At 44.3% G+C, this 16,961-nt stretch overlaps 1 protein-coding gene across 1 annotated transcript in view; it reads right to left on the reverse strand.

Annotated features, from left to right (window-relative positions):
* Positions 1-16,961, reverse strand: part of ttn.2 (titin, tandem duplicate 2) — a 238,002-nt gene that overhangs the window by 117,183 nt on the left and 103,858 nt on the right. The window contains exons 97-118 of the mRNA XM_031877239.1: positions 16,889-16,960; positions 16,585-16,686; positions 16,385-16,480; positions 15,890-15,934; positions 13,996-15,630; positions 13,475-13,525; positions 12,953-13,348; positions 12,574-12,852; positions 11,854-12,123; positions 11,600-11,739; positions 11,352-11,478; positions 10,010-10,276; positions 9,627-9,893; positions 9,070-9,333; positions 8,202-8,341; positions 7,838-7,964; positions 7,400-7,666; positions 6,978-7,244; positions 6,572-6,838; positions 5,335-5,474; positions 5,116-5,242; positions 56-262 (exon numbers count right to left, since the gene is read on the reverse strand). Coding sequence (XP_031733099.1) covers positions 56-262; positions 5,116-5,242; positions 5,335-5,474; positions 6,572-6,838; positions 6,978-7,244; positions 7,400-7,666; positions 7,838-7,964; positions 8,202-8,341; positions 9,070-9,333; positions 9,627-9,893; positions 10,010-10,276; positions 11,352-11,478; positions 11,600-11,739; positions 11,854-12,123; positions 12,574-12,852; positions 12,953-13,348; positions 13,475-13,525; positions 13,996-15,630; positions 15,890-15,934; positions 16,385-16,480; positions 16,585-16,686; positions 16,889-16,960 — 5,553 coding nt within the window. The remainder of the gene's footprint in view (positions 1-55; positions 263-5,115; positions 5,243-5,334; positions 5,475-6,571; positions 6,839-6,977; positions 7,245-7,399; positions 7,667-7,837; positions 7,965-8,201; positions 8,342-9,069; positions 9,334-9,626; positions 9,894-10,009; positions 10,277-11,351; positions 11,479-11,599; positions 11,740-11,853; positions 12,124-12,573; positions 12,853-12,952; positions 13,349-13,474; positions 13,526-13,995; positions 15,631-15,889; positions 15,935-16,384; positions 16,481-16,584; positions 16,687-16,888; position 16,961) is intronic.

Genomic DNA, 16,961 nt, shown 5'->3' on the forward strand with positions numbered 1-16,961 from the left:
CCCCCCCCCCCCCCCCCCCCCCAAGGAGGAGGAGGAGGAGGGTCTGCATGTCAACAGGTGTTGTGTGTCAGGAAGTGAGTGGTGCTTTGTTTTGAGGACTCAGGTGTGTCAGGACTTACTCTGTCACTCGGTTCCAGCTTGGAACCCTCCAGGAACCACTCGACAGCGATGCCCTCGTAGGACAGCTCACACTCGAAGGTGGCGGTCTCCCCTGCGGTCACGGTGGCGTCGTTCAGGGGTCTCGCCAGGCCGATGACTCGGGCTTTGGATTGGTGAGAAGACATGATTAGTCCCCCCCCCGAAACAGGTCAACAGATCCAAAAAAGAGAGAATAATCCTCAGTGGCTCATCCTCATGGTGTGGCTGAGCTGAAGGTGGACTTCCTCACGACAACTGCAGATGGACACCCTGGTGACTCGGCGTTGGGGGGCTAGCTCATTAGCATGCGACCTGCAGGAAACCAGTGAGGGACGGGGTCGCGTCCTCCTCCCTGCCAATCACTGCCAACCTGCTCTAGATAAGGCATGCGGCTTCTAAAATAACCGAGGGCCCCGATTGGCTGAGAGCCCGCCTCTGCCAAACCTATCGGGGGGGGGATTCAATCTGCTCCTGTCAGTCAACAGGCTGACATTTTTTCCTGGAAAAGGAGAATGTGGAGCTTCTCGCAGGAGTTACCTAACGTGACGCTGCAGGAAGACTGAAAGCCGTCATGTAACCGGCGTGTTCTGAGATCCAGGACGTCGCTTCAGATGAACAAGCTGCATCGACTGTTTACAGCCGGCTTCCTCACATGCCTCATTTAAAGCGTCTTAATCACAGACAGTTAACGGCCGACTGTGACGGACAGCTGACACACGTTTACTTCATCTGGATCTGCTCGTTCAGGAGCACCAGACTGATCCGGGTCTTTATCGGAAATATAAACAGTTCAGATTTAACGGTCAGCGACAGTTTCACGATTTATTTTGAGATCTAATTTAGAGCCATCGGTCCCTTAACTGTGAAGCTGTAACTGTTCTGCCTCAGGATCGAATGTTACATTTAAACACTGATTGTTGAAGATATGCAGCGTATCAGGGACATAACAAATAAATAAATAACGGAGCGAGAGGAAGGAGGTCAAATTCAGAGAAATGTTACAAGAATTTACTAGAAAGAAAAGGTGAATATTCTCAGAGATTTAAGTCATAAACTACGAGTACAACGCTCACACATCTTCTAGTATAAACTCAAGTATTGTGTTTTTTTGGTCAAAGAACCTGCTGGCTCCACTATCGTAGGATGGATTAACGTCTTCACACCGTTAAATAACAGAAAGATAAATGTTCTGATGTTCTTTTATGAACATAAATAAATACTAAGATCATTTAGATGTTTTACACTTTTACGAGTTTTTCTCGCATTAATGTAGGACTTTATTCTAATGAATATAGTAATATAATAAAAAGATTTACCTAAAAGACCCTGATTTTTTACTCATTTTATTTTTTATTCATAAGTGTTACTGAGTCATAAACTCTTATCTTCAGAAAGACACAACTAAATCTATTCTCTGTTTCTTTGCAGGTAAACTTTATTTTTGTTGGTTGGATGAGAAGAGTTTCTTGTTTTCAGTAAGTTTCTCAACAAACTATCTGAGTTTGACTCTTTGTTACTCCTAATGTCCTCCAGAAGCTTTTATCTTTACACTCTACTTTTATCTTTACACTCTATTTCTATCTTTACACTCTACTTTTATCTTTACACTCTATTTGTTCTGCAGCAGCTCGTGTCTCTGAAGTGTGAAATTCTCTTGTGAATGTATGTAAATACTTTATACGTTAATATTTTATCAACAATCAACAAGAATGAATCTTGTTGGAATAACCCTGAAAGTGTCAATCAGACATGAGTTGCAGAAATGTTTTCAATTTGCTATAAAAAAAACTAATGAACACCCAGGTATGTTCCTCTGGTGCAGAGGCTGCCTGTGACCACCAGGACTGTGAGGAGGTGGTCTCAGGAGGCTAATGACGCTCTGCAGGACTGCTTTGGGTCAACGGACTGGGATGTGCTGTGTGGACAGCATGACGGACTGTATCACAGAATATATTAAATTCTGTGAACAAACCACCATTCCATCCCGGACTGTACAGTGCTTCCCCAACAACAAGCCGTGGATCACCAGTGACCTGAAAGCTCTCCTTAATAAGAAGAAAGCAGCTTTCAGGTCTGGGGACAGGGAGGAGATCAGGAGAGTCGAGCGCGACCTGAAGGTGAAGCTCAGGGAGTGCAAGGACTCCTACAGGAGGAAGCTGGAGGTCAAACTCCAGCAGAACAACGTGAAGGAGGTGTGGACCGGGATGAAGCAGATAACCGGCTTCAAGGTTGGAGGGAGACAACCAGGGGGCTCCCTGGAGAGGGCCAACGAGCTAAACTCTTTCTTCAATAGGTTTAGTTCACAGCCCTCATCTGTCTCCTCCACACACCACACCTCCCAAACACCTCGGCTGCCTCCCTCCCTCCCTCCCTCCCCCCTCTGTCCCCCCTGGTGAGCTGCATGGACACAGAGCCCTCCACTTCAAAGGGCTCTGCCACCACCGACCCTATGACCGCCCTCCCCCCCCCCCCCCTCTCTGTGATGACTGGCCAGGTTAGGAGACAGCTGGAGAGACTCCACCAAGGCAAGGCTGCGGGACCTGATGGCATCAGCCCCAGGTTCCTGAAGACCTGCGCCATCCAGCTGTCTAATGCCCTGCAACACCTCTTCAACCTGAGCCTGAAGCAGGAGGAAGTCCCGGTGCTGTGGAAGACGTCGTGCCTGGTTCCTGTACCTAAGAAGACGACTCCATCTGGCCTCAATGACTACCGACCAGATGCCCTCACATCACATGTGATGAAGGTGCTGGGGAGGCTGGTCTTGGCCCACCTCTGACCGCAGGTGAAATCCTCACTGGACCCTCATGCAATTTGCATACCAGCCTCATGTGGGGGTGGACGACGCCATCATCTACCTGCTGCAACGAGCTCAGTCGCACCTGGATGGATCCGGTGGCTCTGTGAGAATCACTTTCTTCATTTCAGTGCATTCAACACCATCCAACCAGTGCTGCTGAGTGAGAAGCTGCGGGTGATGGGGGTTAACGCGTCCACCGTCTCCTGGATCACTGACTACCTCACAGGCAGACCACAGTTTGTCCGACTGGGCCGTGTGCTGTCTGATGGGGTGGTCAGTGATACTGGAGCCCCACAGGGAACTGTTCTGTCTCCCTTCCTGTTCACCTTATACACCACTGACTTCCAGTACAACTCTGTGTCATGCCATCTGCAGAAGTTCTCTGATGACTCTGCAGTGGTCGGGTGTATAAGGGACGGACGGGAGGAGGACTACAGGGTAGTAGTGGATGACTTTGTGGAGTGGGCCGGTAGAAATCACCTGCGTCTGAACGTGGCCAAGACCAGAGAGATGGTGGTCAACTTCAGAAGGAAGACAACGGCTCCACAACCACTGAGAGTTCTGGGAGAGGATGTGGACATGGTGGAGGAGTACAAGTTCCTGGGGGTCTCCATCGACAGCAGACTGAACTGGAAGACCAACATCAACGCTGTGTACAAGAAGGGGATGAGTCGACTCTTTTTCTTGAGGAAACTTCGATCCTTCAACGTGTGCAGCAAGATGTTGGAGATGTTCTACCAGTCTGTTGTGGCCAGTGCACTGTACTTCTGTAGTCTGCTGGGGGAGCAGCATTGGAGCCGGAGACACCAACAGACTTAACAAACTGATTAAGAAGGCCGGCTCCATCATTGGCTGCTAACAAGACTATCTGGAAGAGGTGGTGGAGAGGAGGACACTGAAGAAACTATTATCCATATTGGATAACCCGGAGCACCCTCTCCACCACCTACTGCAGGGACAGACTGATCCAGCTCCGCTGTCAAAGGACAGATACAGGAGAACATTTCTGCTATAACACTTTATAATAAATCACCTCTGAACAGATCATCCTTCACATGACTACACACCGCTACACTGTTGTTGCTGCTGTTGGTTGATTTTTGCACTACTGTTTTTTACCTAGTTAGTTAATTTAACACTATTCTATTTCATTGTATATACTGTGTATTTTTGTTATTTTATCTTCTTATATTCTTATATTTAATATGTCCTACTTATTTTATTGTATATAGTGTGCATTTTTCATACTTAATATTTTTACTCTGTTACTTTGTTTGCAGAAGTATATCTTTGCTGCTGTAATACTGCATACAAATTTCCCCCTGGGGATGAATACAGTATCCATCCATCCATCCATCCATCCATCCATCTAATTACATTAAACTGAAAACAATATTCAAATGTTTTAGCTTGTAGATCTTCTGGAGGACAATTATGCAAATAATTTAGTTTATTAATTAATCTGTTTACTTTTTTTTGCTCAGAGTTAGATGCTTAGATTGAGGTCTCTCATGTTTACATTTAATATGATTCGTTAGCCTAGCTTAGCATAGATACTGGGAACAGGGGGGAAACAGCTAGCATAACCTCAAACTGGATTGTGTGTTAACACATTAAATATTTTACTCAAAGATTTCTCCCGCAACATTTTTAGTGAATATCTTTTTAAGAAAATGTTTATATTCTAATAAATATTTTTCATCATCTTTCTTCACTAATGTGCCTCATCATTTATTAGATATGACAAAGTTCAGTTTTACCCAGATATCAACAGTGAGTGAAGACGTGGTGATGTATGGAAGCTCACTGGGGACTTTATTGTGAACTTTAAAATGAAAATTGCAGTTTAATTTTCAAGTTAAACATTATGATTTTAGTAAAGTCTTCCAGAGCTTCTAAAAACTGATAAAGATGAAACTTTTTCCCTCTCAGCCAACCAATCAGGACACAGCAGACGATAGGTTTGATGTTTCTCACGTCTACATGTGAACTCCATGAAGGAATAGCTACAATCTGGTGAATCAGGTAGCAGTAACTGTAAATGTTGAGCGGAGGATCAGAGTCCAAACAGAAACCAGAGTGTCGTCTGCAAAGAGGCGGACTTTCCTGGATTTTAAGCCGACTACAAACAAATGTTTTCATAAACTGTCTGTTGTTTGTGTCAGTGTTATTTCTGTCACCTTTGACCCTGAGCTGAGCTGAGGATTTGGCATTCGCTGCAGAGAAGTCTACACTTCCGGCCATGTCCATTTTGCAGTTGAAGAGGATCAACCTGTGTCGGGATCCGTCTTCCTTGATCTCCACATCCTGAGAACAAAAAATAATCCACCGTTCAAACAATCAAAAGAATCAGTTCATCTCAAACTAAATGGTCTTCACAGGATAAAGTTGAATCTTACAGGAGACGGGTGGAGCATCTCTCCTTTCAGTTTCCAGGTGGAGTGAAGATCCTCCTCTGAAATCTCCGTCTCAAACTTGGCCGTCTCGGTCTCGGTGACCTCCACGCTGTAAAGTGGGCGGACGACCTTGATGTCACGCTCTGCAGAGGTTTTAAAAAAACAGTTTGAGAAAAACCAAAGAGGGAGCTGAGATCCGCCAGAGAAAACAGAAACATCGAGTAAGAACAGTTTCATGTTGTCGTGTACAGTGAAACAAACGATGTTGTGTCTCAGGAGGACAAACAGTGAACACATGAAGACATGTGACGCTCATTCAGAGTGACTTACAGTTTTTTACAGACAAAAACAGAAGACATTGAGTAACTCCAGACCTATAAAACATCGGAACACTGTCAACAGGTACTCTATACATGTCTTATAAAGCCTTGTAACTCCATGTTTATGAAGACATTTATGAATTATGTTAATCAGATTTGTCCTACCAGAAAGGATCAAAATGTCTAAATGTATTTCTGTCAGCTGTGAAAATAGAACTAACATTAGAACTTCTTTATCAGTATTGTTTCTATTATTATTGTTGGTAGCAGCAGAAATTAATAATAATAATAATTATCGTCACATTAACAAAAAGTTTAGTTTTATAACTTGATTGTGAAATTTATATATATATATATATATATATATATATATATATAAAGGTGTGACTAACACTTATAGACAATAGTTTGCATTCAATTTCAAACTTTGTAAATATGTTCTACAAACACATTTACAGACAGTTTGAGCTCCTAATTGCCATGCCTGCTTTTATTATTTATTTAATTTTGAATATAATCAATTTTAAATCATCATAATTTTGCATTAACTTAAGAGAACTAGATGTGTTGTGCAGGAAAGATGGTTGAAATTGCACCATGAAATCTCCTGTAAAATATAAATCAATAAAAATAAGAAGATAACAAATATACATGAGTATGATATGAATATCATAAGATGTATATGAACGCTCTTATGAACATCTGAGTGAAGAGACATTAACAGATTCATGTCTCCATCATTTCTTCAGAGTTCATATTAGTGTTTCTATACAAGTACAATCAGTCAGAGTGAGAGAACAGTGATGGAGGATGGATGGGAGATGAGCCCAGAGAGGAGGCGGGGTTTCGGTCAATGGTGGTGGGCGGGGCCAGTCCTGACTGGGGTCTGGGGGGAGGGTCCTCATCGCAGCAGGTATTACCTTCGATGTTCAGGTCGGCGGTGGTTTTGTCGGTGCCACAGTCGCAGGTGAACACTCCCATGTGGCTCTTGGCCGCCTTCTTGATCACCAGCATTCGCTTCTTGCCGTCCGATTGGAGGAAAATGTTCTTGGAGGGAAAGATTTCGTTCCCGTCTTTGAACCACCAGACCTCGGCGGCGGCCTTGCTCAGCTCACAGGACAGAATGACCTCGTCCTTCTCGACGGCGGTGTAGTTCTGGAGCCGCACCGCAAAGTACAAGTCGCCCTCTGCAAGAAGACACGTAACAAAACAAACCAGTAACAACCAGCAGCAGTTTAGAAACATGGGAGGCCAAAAAAGTCATCAATACTGAGGTCAAGTCTTCGGTATCATTTCTGAGAATTTACACCTCAAAATGATACTGACCGAGCACGGTGAGCATGGCCTCTGAGGTCTTGCCCATTGCCTCCACTTTGATCATGGAGGTGTCGTCGACGGTGACCTCCTTGAAGGCCAGCGTGTGGACTTTCCCGTCCTCAGACATGTGCACCACCTTGCTGGGGTGCAGACAGACGTCGTTTTTGTACCAGACCACCGGGATCTTTTCGTGAGAGAGTTCCACGCTGAACTCGGCCGTTTCACGCTCCTTCACGGTCACGTCTTTAATGGGTTTGATAAATTCGAGGCGAATACCTGACAAAGAAATTATACATATATATACACGAAGGCAATTAAAATAGAGTTGGAACACAGTTGAAAAAGATATGAACACATACAGATGATAACGGTGACGATGTGTTTAAAAGGCCCAGAACACATCACACCGTTCCTGCCTAACAACCATTTACCTTTGATAATCAACTTTCCAGACGTCCGTTTATCTTCAGCCTCAAACATGTATTTGGCTTCGTCTTCGTATCTGGCAGATTTTACAGTAAGGGTGTGTCTCTTTCCCTCCACCAGGAGTTCAAACTTATCATCGTTTGACAACTCCTGAGATCCCTTCAGCCAGCGGAAGGTTTTGGGCTCTCTAGAAATTTCCAGCTCAAACTTTGCCTCGTCCTTTTCGTACACGTGCACGTCGGTCAGCGGTGTAATGAATGAGACCGGGACCTCTGTTGATTCAGACAGATATACAGCCGGTATCAAGGTTTCATTCTGCAGCGACCCATAAAACTACAACAAGATCTTAAAAGGAACCAGTGTGCTCCAGCTTCTTCATTTCCAAAGAGGTAAACCACAAGCACAGCGTGTGCCCGTTGAGACTTTGCACAAGAAAAGCTCACCCTTCACTTTCAGGTTAGCAGAACTCTTGGCGTTGGCGGCGGTAAACACCACCTCGCCTGTTTGAGGCACTTTGCAGTTGTACAACACCAGCGTGTGTTTGGCACCGTCCTCCACAATCTCAACATCCTGCAGACGACCGACAAACTTTTCAGTATAAAAAAACACAAGGATTCAAAGAAAAAAGGCCCTCTGGTCAACCCACTTTCATTTGTTAGCTAACAAGAGATCAAACATCCTCATGATTCACATCTCAACCCTGGGGTTTGACATGTGACGTCACATCGAATCCCAAATCAAAATGAAAGTGAATCAAATCCAAAGGTTAAGAGAATATCTGCTGAAGTGTTATTTGAAGAGACATACGGCGGATGGACTGAGGACTTCTCCGTTCAGTTTCCATTGGCCGTGGACGTCATCCTCACTGAGCTCCACCTCAAATCGAGCGGTCTCTCCATCAAACACCTCAACGCCGTACACCGGCCGAACCACCTTGATGTGGCGAGCTGACGTTTAACACAGGGGACAAAAATTCTCACTGAAGACATTCAGACAAACTTGACATTATTACAAAAACACAGTCCATACGAATACAAATACGTAAGACAACAGACGGGCACAGACACTAAACAGAAACCTCCTTTATTGTGCAGCCTTTTCATAGGACCATAGAAAACCAAATGACCTTCCAGTGTCGTCAATTCTTTTGGACACATTAGGGCACATCATTGCCAAAGAGTAACGTCTGAGGAGATCTTTTGGTTCGATATGGACCTACTACAGTATTGAGGTGCCACAGTTCTTCAGAATATACTGAATAACAATAAAGGGGTTTGTTTCTTCACAGAGGGGGTGGTTCTGGTAGGGGAACCGTGAAGACCCTTCAAAGCACATAAAGAGACGGATAAGAGTTACGGTGGAAGAACACTACAGGAGAGGACTGATCTCCAGCATTAGGGCGATAATCAAGGGAGAAATTCACCGGAGCTTCCGTCTCCGAAAAACCCTTTGACTCTTGTAGTGTGTTTCTACCGTTTTCATGAGGGTGGAGTGATGGGAGAGGGACCACATACAGGTGATGACAGTGGTAATTAAGAGGTGATGGAAAAACTGCAACAAGAAAGGTGGCGATGGGTCTCGAGGTTTGGTTAGAAGGCGGTGCAGATGAAGGGTGAGCTACAGAGGTGTGCGAAGCAGGAGGAGGTTGCCTCAAAACTAATTATTTTGTTTTTACCTTCAATGTGAAGCGTTGCCGTTGTCTTGTCGGTCCCACAGTCACATATGTACTGTCCTTTGTCTTTGTCCCCGACTTTCTTGATGACGAGGGATCTGCGTTTGCCCTCAGCCTTAATGGTCACCACCTTAGAGGTCTTGATCTCGGCCTCGTTGTGGTACCACATGACATCCACGTCTTTGCTGAGCTCGCAATCTAGAATCACCTGGTCTTTCTCCACCGCGGTGTAGTCCTGCAGCTTAACTGTGAAGTACGCATCTCCCTCTGGAATGGGGAAATTTTTTGGGTGACTCTCAACACATATACAACATGTGAACTACACACAAACAACACATGTACAACAGCAGTACTACACATACATATATATGGTCCAAGGCAAACAAAGAACAAGACAGTTAAACAAGACAAGGAACACAAATGCATGACATAGAAGACAGTAAAACGTCATACAAATACATAATGAGTGACACAAACATGGACAAATAGCTGTGGGGGAAGAAGAAGACACACTGGCGGAGGAGGACAGACAGAAGACAGATGGATTCATCGTGGTTTACCTATGACCGTCAGGTTGGCCATGGAAGGAATTCCTTTGGCCTCGGCCTTAATCTGGCAAGTATCATCTAGAGTCACTTCCTTTATTTCTAGCACGTGTTTCTTTCCGTCCACGTGAGTGACCACCGTTCTGCTCGGGTGGATTTTGACATCGTTCTTGTACCAGGTGACGGGGACGTTCTCGTGAGAGAGCTCTAGCTCAAAACGAGCCATGTTGCCTTCCTTCACAGTTTGGTCCTTTATCGGCAAGATAAATTTGAGCCTAATACCTAAAGTTGTATTAGTAAAGCATATCCAAGTAAGTTAGTTTGAAAGAGGAGTGAACCAACTCAATGGAGTCATAATGATAATAATAAAGGTCCGGTAGTGGTGGTCCAGCACTTACCCTCCACTGTGAGTCTAGCTGTGGACGTTTTGCCCAAAACCGCAATTGTATATTCATCCTCGTCATCAAATTCACAGCAGTTTATGATCAGCATGTGCTTCTTTCCATCATCGATGATGTCATACTTTTGGTCTGTGGTGATGACGTCGGCGCCTCTGTGCCACATGACCTTAGAGACATCCTTTGTGATGGTGCATTCAAACTTAGCCTGTTTCTTTTCAGGCACAGAAATGTCCTTCAGCGGGACAACAAAGTCCATTTCGATTTCTGGGTTTAAAAAGGTGACACAGGTACAGAACACATCAACAACACGACAAAACATAACAACAGGTGCAACTGACTACAGCCAGTGGCCAGTTTACTGGGTTGTACCCCTCTATGGAATCCTACCAAAGGGATATCGGCGGTATTTATGTGAAACACCCACAATGTTCTGGTTGCAGACTGGATTGTGGCTCATTGATGGTACACACAGTTAATCCCATCATATCCAACAGAAAACCCAGTGGAAAAATCTTCAGGTTGTGCTGGTCGTCTAAGCAAAACAACGTCTTTGTGTTCCTGGGATCGTTCACAAAGAACAGCCTTCTTTGGAGCATGACGTTGAAGGACTCTAAAGAGCTGTCATGTCTTGCTGGTAAAAAGTGTTTTTTACGAAACATTCAACAAAGCTCTCGTCATGAGGAAGGACCAGTCCATCATCTCGTCCAGCTGGCACCAAATTCTGACTTCAGCTTCATCAGGATGTGACCAGAATCTTCATTCTTCAGGCCAACTCATCTTTCTGCACCAGTTACCTCCTGTTTGACCATCTGACTGATTTAATGTTGATTAAATCAGATACTTACAGAACTCTATGATCTGCTGCTAAGTGTCAGTGATTTCGTGTCTGGTGGAGGGACCCAGTCATGAGCATGGTGTTGGTTTAAATAATAAACTGGTCACTGAACGTAGCTTTAACATCAAATATTTAACCACAGACGATACAGATTTACGATTGACCATCATCAACAACAGACATTTGAACAAACGACAAATAAAACATTTTCCTTTGGACAGACAACAGAAAAACACACTGGACACCATTTAGATTGTAGGAAATAGTTGATTTCACACCAAAATTGCTCCTCCTCTTTCCGGCCTGCACGTCGTCTCAAAAAATGCCCCAAATAATGAATTTAACTCTTCAACCCTCTTAAATAAAGATCTAAGGTCTGCTTTTACGTGCCGTAAAGCTTTATTTAATTTCCCACAGACCTTACTTCTTTATTTTTTACAGCTAATATCTTAAAGTCATGGTACATTTGTAACTCCGGTCCCAGATACCAGAAGAACTTCTTACCTCTGACATTGAGCATTGCGCTGGTTATGGCGTTAAGAGCTTGGTAGGACACTTCTCCGGCCTGATCCACCTGGCAGTTTTTCAGAGTGAGTCTACGCACCCCACCCTCCATTTGGATGTCGCACGTCTGGTGAATACATCACAGCACATTTATATAAATAAAGTAATGAAAATGGCCATGCAAAAGTAGAAATACATGCATTAAGTATCGTAACATTTTGTACACAAACAAGTCCATGAAGTCATACCGGGGATCTGATCAAAACCTCTCCTTTGAGCTTCCATTCTCCTGGAACATCCTCCTCAGAGATCTCTGTCTCAAACATGGCATCTTCCTTCTCGACCACCTCAACGCTGGCCAGGGGCTTCAGGATCTCCGCCTCCCGCTCTGAGAAAGAGATTTGAATTAGTACTCATAGATATCAACCAAATGATAGAAGGATAGATAAAAGTGTTAGAGGGGCTGAAGTTCAAAGGAAGGAAAGTAGGTAGATGGATAAACCTCCAAGTGTTAGCTTGGCAGTGTAGACGCGTCCTTCCACCTCCAGGGCGTATTCTGCTACGTCCTCGGGCTGACAGTTCTTGATGGTGAGCGTCATCTCCTTTCCATCCTTCTTTATCTCCACCTTGTCAGAAGGAGTGACCTCGGTGTCTCCTTTGAGCCACTTCCAGTTGGGGGTTTCCTTGAAGAGCTCACATTTAAATGTAGCAGCAGCCTTTGGCTTCACATGCTGGTCTCTCAGTGGTTTCACAATCCAATCTTTGATGATTTCTATTGGAGTAGAACATTAAAGCATTAAAGACAGGATGTGTACCATTAATATACTAAATATAACATGCAGTCTAAGGCAGGGCAGAGGAAATAAAACAGGCTTAGTCTTGGATGATCTGACTTCAAGCAGTTTTCTGACATTACTGCAGTTTGAAGTGAAGCTTAAGGAGAGAAATTCAAGGTTTCTCATAATCTGAATTTGCAATGTCCAAGATGTGAATATGATTATCTGAATTTAGCTGCAGGTTACTCACTGACATCTACTTCTGGACATCAAGATTTAAAACATTGTTCAGAAGAATTTAAATATATTGTTGCATGTCAACAGCGTATTATGACACGGTATTTTAAATAGCAATGGGCCACAAAGGTGGTGCCCCTCGGTACTACAAGCCATTCCTGTCCAAATCTAGCTACTGTGTTTGGCGATATGTTCAATATTGTGCTCACCAATGATTTTGACATTCGTTGCAGTCTTTACATCTTCCTGGTTGGCCACTTCACACGAGTAGAGCCCCGTTTCGGCCTCAGTGGTGTTCTGGATGGTCACGGAGTGCTGCATACCGATGATGTTGATCTGAATCTTGCCGGCCTGTTTCTTCAAGACCTCTCCGTTCCACTTCCATATCACATCTCTCTCTTTGTTCAACTCACAGGTCAGATACAGAGGCTGACCCTTCATAGCTGAAGTCTCCTCCTCCAGTTCTTTGATCCACTTCACAGGTAACTCTGTGTGGAGATAAAACAAACAAAGCAATGAGCTATTTGACTACTGGTACTATTTCTGGTCTTCACAACACCAAGTACCTTTGGTTTTATTGTTAAGTACCTTCAACAATGAGCTTGGCTGTGCATGATATTTCCTTGCCGGCGTTCTTGGCTATACAGGTGTATTCACCGGTGTCGGACAGCTGCACATCAATAATGTTCAGCTTGCGATCTTTGCCGTCAGAGGTGAACTTGTGTTTGGGATCCTCGCGCAGGTTACAGTCGCCTTTCATCCATGTAGTGATAGCGGTGGAGGGCGAGACCTGACACTCGAACATGGCAGACGAGCCGATGGACTCGGCTTCCTGCAGCACGATGTCCTGAATCTTCTTGATGAACTTCAGGGGGACGGCTTTGAGTTTGAATCCTGCGAAGGGTTCCTCTGGTGGTGACGGGCCCTTTCCACCGGGCCTCAGGCCGCGGCCGCGGCCTTCTCCAGGGGACGGGGTCTGCTTGGCTAGAAATAGAATCATTTAAGAGAATGAATTGATGTTTTGGATTTCAAGAAGAGTTCTGTGGCATCACCAAAAAGGAGGTAGAACATAACAGGTTTTTTTTGTTGAGAATTCATAGGTTTACTTACGTTTCAGCCCTCTACCTCTACCTCTTCCTGCTTCTTCTGCTGGTTGTCCCTCTGTTCAGAAACAATTCAAATGAATTTTGCTGCACACACTGTGATCATATGTCAATGTGCTGGGAGATATGTAAAGTCCACGCGGATGGATTGGTGAATATGAAGTGATGGTGATGGTAAATATATGAAATAATGATTTTACACCATGAAGAGATGGAATAAGGAACCGAAGTGTAGAGATGGTATGAGAACACATGTTGGACTGATGGGAATGGAAAGATATTAAAATGACAGACGCACAAATAACATAACAGAAATGACGGAAAGTTATGGATATGACCAGACAGCTTGACAAACAGAATGATAATTAACATAAACACAAGAAGGAGATGGCATAAATCGCATCACACTTAAGATACGATGAAGAGACTATTATGATGGAGGCATGATGGTAGAAATGAGTAAAGATTATCAGGAGCATGAAGAAATGGTTTTTCTCAGCCGTTTTTAGGGGCCGCCCACCATCTCACCTCTCCTGGTGACCCCTGGAACCTCGAGAGCTCCTTCCTCTCCTTCACCCTCCCAGTCTTCAGAGCCGTAACTGTCCCGGGGAACCAGCTCCCAGCCCCAGGCCTCTTCTTCTTCCTCCTGCTCCGCCTCTTCCTCGGCTTCCTCTTCGAACACCTCCTCCTCTGGCTGGGTGGCGACCTTCTTCATCTGGACGGCTCCAGGAGAGACCTCCTTCACCAGAGGGATCCTCCCTTTGACGGGCTTTGCTGGTTCTGCAGCCTCCTCCGGCGACAGCTTCTTCGGGACCTTTTTGAGAGTAACAGCTTCGACCGAGTCTCTCGGTGAAACCGTTTTAGGAATCCTTTTGAGTTTATCAATACTCGGCATCTTCTCAACAGGGACTACTTCTTTGAGCTTCTCAACTTTTGGAGATGGAGTCTTCTTCAGCTCAACTTTCTTGAGCTGCGCAAAAGGCTTCAGAGCCACTTCTTCTTTCTCCTCTTTTGCTTTGGGCATGACTCCCTTCTTCAGCTGCAGAGGTTTGGGCTCCTCAGGAACCTTTTCTGGTTTCTTAACAGAAACCGGCACAGGAGACACCATCTTCTCTGCTGGAACCGCCTCTACCACCTTCTCCGGCTTCTTCTCTGGAGCTTCTGGGATCTCGGGTTTCTTCGGCATAACCTCTGGCTCTCGTTCTTTTGGTTTTTCGTCTGGACTTGTGCGGCGGCGGCGCTGCAGTTCATCGGCTGGCTTCCTCTCTTTCTCCTCTGCTGGTTTCTTGTCAGGCTCTTCTGCAGCCTCTTTGGAAGGCCTGGAGAAGGGCTTCAGCTTGATGCTCTCTGTCTCTTGTTCCTGTGGTGGGATTTTCTTCACCTTGGTGGGTGCTTTGACCTCCTCAGGCTCTTTCTCTGGAGTTTTCTTCTTATCTACTGGTTTTGGCACCTTGGCTGGCGGCTCCTTCACCTCTGGAGGAGCTTTCTCTGGTTTCTTGGGAGGTTCTTTGGTTTCCACCTCTTTGGGGATCCTCTCTAGCTTCTGGAAAGGTAATGCGTCCCTGTCTGGCCTCTCCTTCTTGTCCTTCTCCGGCTCCTCAGCTGGTTTAACAGGCTTTACAAATGGTTTTAGTTTGACTACCTCTGCTTCAATCTCATCTGAAGGCAATTTTTTCACTTTCTTCAAGGCTACACTCGGCGGAGCAGGTTCCTCTTCCTTTGGTGCCTTGGGAGTTTTCTTCAGCGAAATCTTGTCTTCTGGTTTCTCCTCTGTTGGAATGGGTTTCTGGCGGGTCCATGCATCTTTAGGAGCATCTTTCTGTTCCTGTTCTTTAGGCTTCACAATTTCTGGCTTTTTCACCACATCTGCTTTCTCTCGAGGTTTCCTCTCCTCTGCAGGTCTCCTGGTGGCAACGGACATCTCAACAGCTTCTTCTCTGTGCACCAACTCCTCAACATCAAAGACTGTGGTCTTGGTGACTTTCTGAGGTTTTTCCTCTTCTTCAGTCTCTTTATGTGGAACTGATGGAATCTTCTTCAGTTTGATAATCTCCTGCTCCTCTTCCACTTCCTTTATCACTCTGGTTGTTTTCCTCAAAGTGGGAATCTCAAACGTACCCTCCACTTCCGTGTGAATTTTTCCTTTTTTCTGCAGAAGAATTTCTAAGGTACCAAACGTTTGACGTTACTTATTGACACACAACTAACGACAACAAACACACACACACATATTCTCATATCAATCATTTAGAAAAGAGAAAAAAAACATAGAAATAGAAAAAAAAAATCAAAACCTCCTATTCCCAATTATTTTGATATAAAACTAATAAAAAGAAAGAATACAGGAGGTGTGATTTTATCGCTGCTGATTGATGTATACTGTATGTACTGTAGTAAAGTGATGGTAAATCTGAGCTCCTACCTTTCTTGACTCCTCCTGGTGCTTGGACGGGTCCTTTGGTTTCATCTAATACAGAAGGATAGTTCAGAAAATTGTTAATTAGGTAATTTAGTAGTCACAAAGAGCATTTCAACTGATTTAAAAATGGAAAGACCTTACCAGACACATTCAGAAGTAAGTCAATGTTCTAATACAGAATGAGGATGACATATGGGATGAAGTTGTGATGGAAATGCAGAGCAAAGTAATCCAGTATCACATTAGTGGAATAACATAAGACATATGTAAAGACAACAGGCTAAAATGAAGTGGCCGAGGACACATGTGGCATGCTCGAGTTCAAGAAAAATGAATTAACGACAAAAAACAGACACACAACATGAATGTGTTCTGCTGCTGAAGGTCTAAAGGTCATAGCGACCAGAATAAGACGGACTAACAATCAACAACAACACATGGAGGTTATATACTCCAACAAAGAGGATGTTTCATTCTTGGTCCTTCAAATACTTCTACCTGTTTCAGGAGTTTTCCTTTTAACCACCACTGGTTTGTCTTCTTCCACCTTCTTGGTTGGCTCTTCGGCCTTTGCGACAGGCTTCGGCTTGGTCACTTCAAGTATAACAAAGAGGGAATGGAAGTATTTTGAAGTATCGGTAAAACACAAAACTCTTTTTAAGAACGCACAAGAATTATTTTAAGAATTATCAGGATACCTGGTTTTGCTTCTTCTTGTGGAGTCATTTTCTTCTCCAACTTCTTGGTTGTGTCAGTGACTTCAGGCTTTTTGGCAGCTTCTTGAACTTTTACTTTGATCTCTTCAAGTACAAAATACACAAAGATTTCAACAGAAAGCTCTACACAAACACCACGTTCTAGATTGGAGAGCTTGACACCAAGTTTATATTGATATTCAACATTAATTACCACCAAGAGTCATGTTTGATCAAGAGTGACGTTCTTTTATGAATGCCTTCACAAACACAGACATAAAACACATTGAAAAGAGAAGCTGAGTACCTTCTGGAGGAGCAGCTGGCTCTACCAGAGCTTCTTTGAGTTGTGGTGGAGATTCCTTCTCCTTCACAGGAAC

This window comes from Anarrhichthys ocellatus, unplaced genomic scaffold, assembly GCF_004355925.1.
Source record: "Anarrhichthys ocellatus isolate YVR2014 unplaced genomic scaffold, GSC_Weel_1.0 scaffold130, whole genome shotgun sequence".
In the NCBI taxonomy this organism is placed as follows: domain Eukaryota; kingdom Metazoa; phylum Chordata; class Actinopteri; order Perciformes; family Anarhichadidae; genus Anarrhichthys; species Anarrhichthys ocellatus.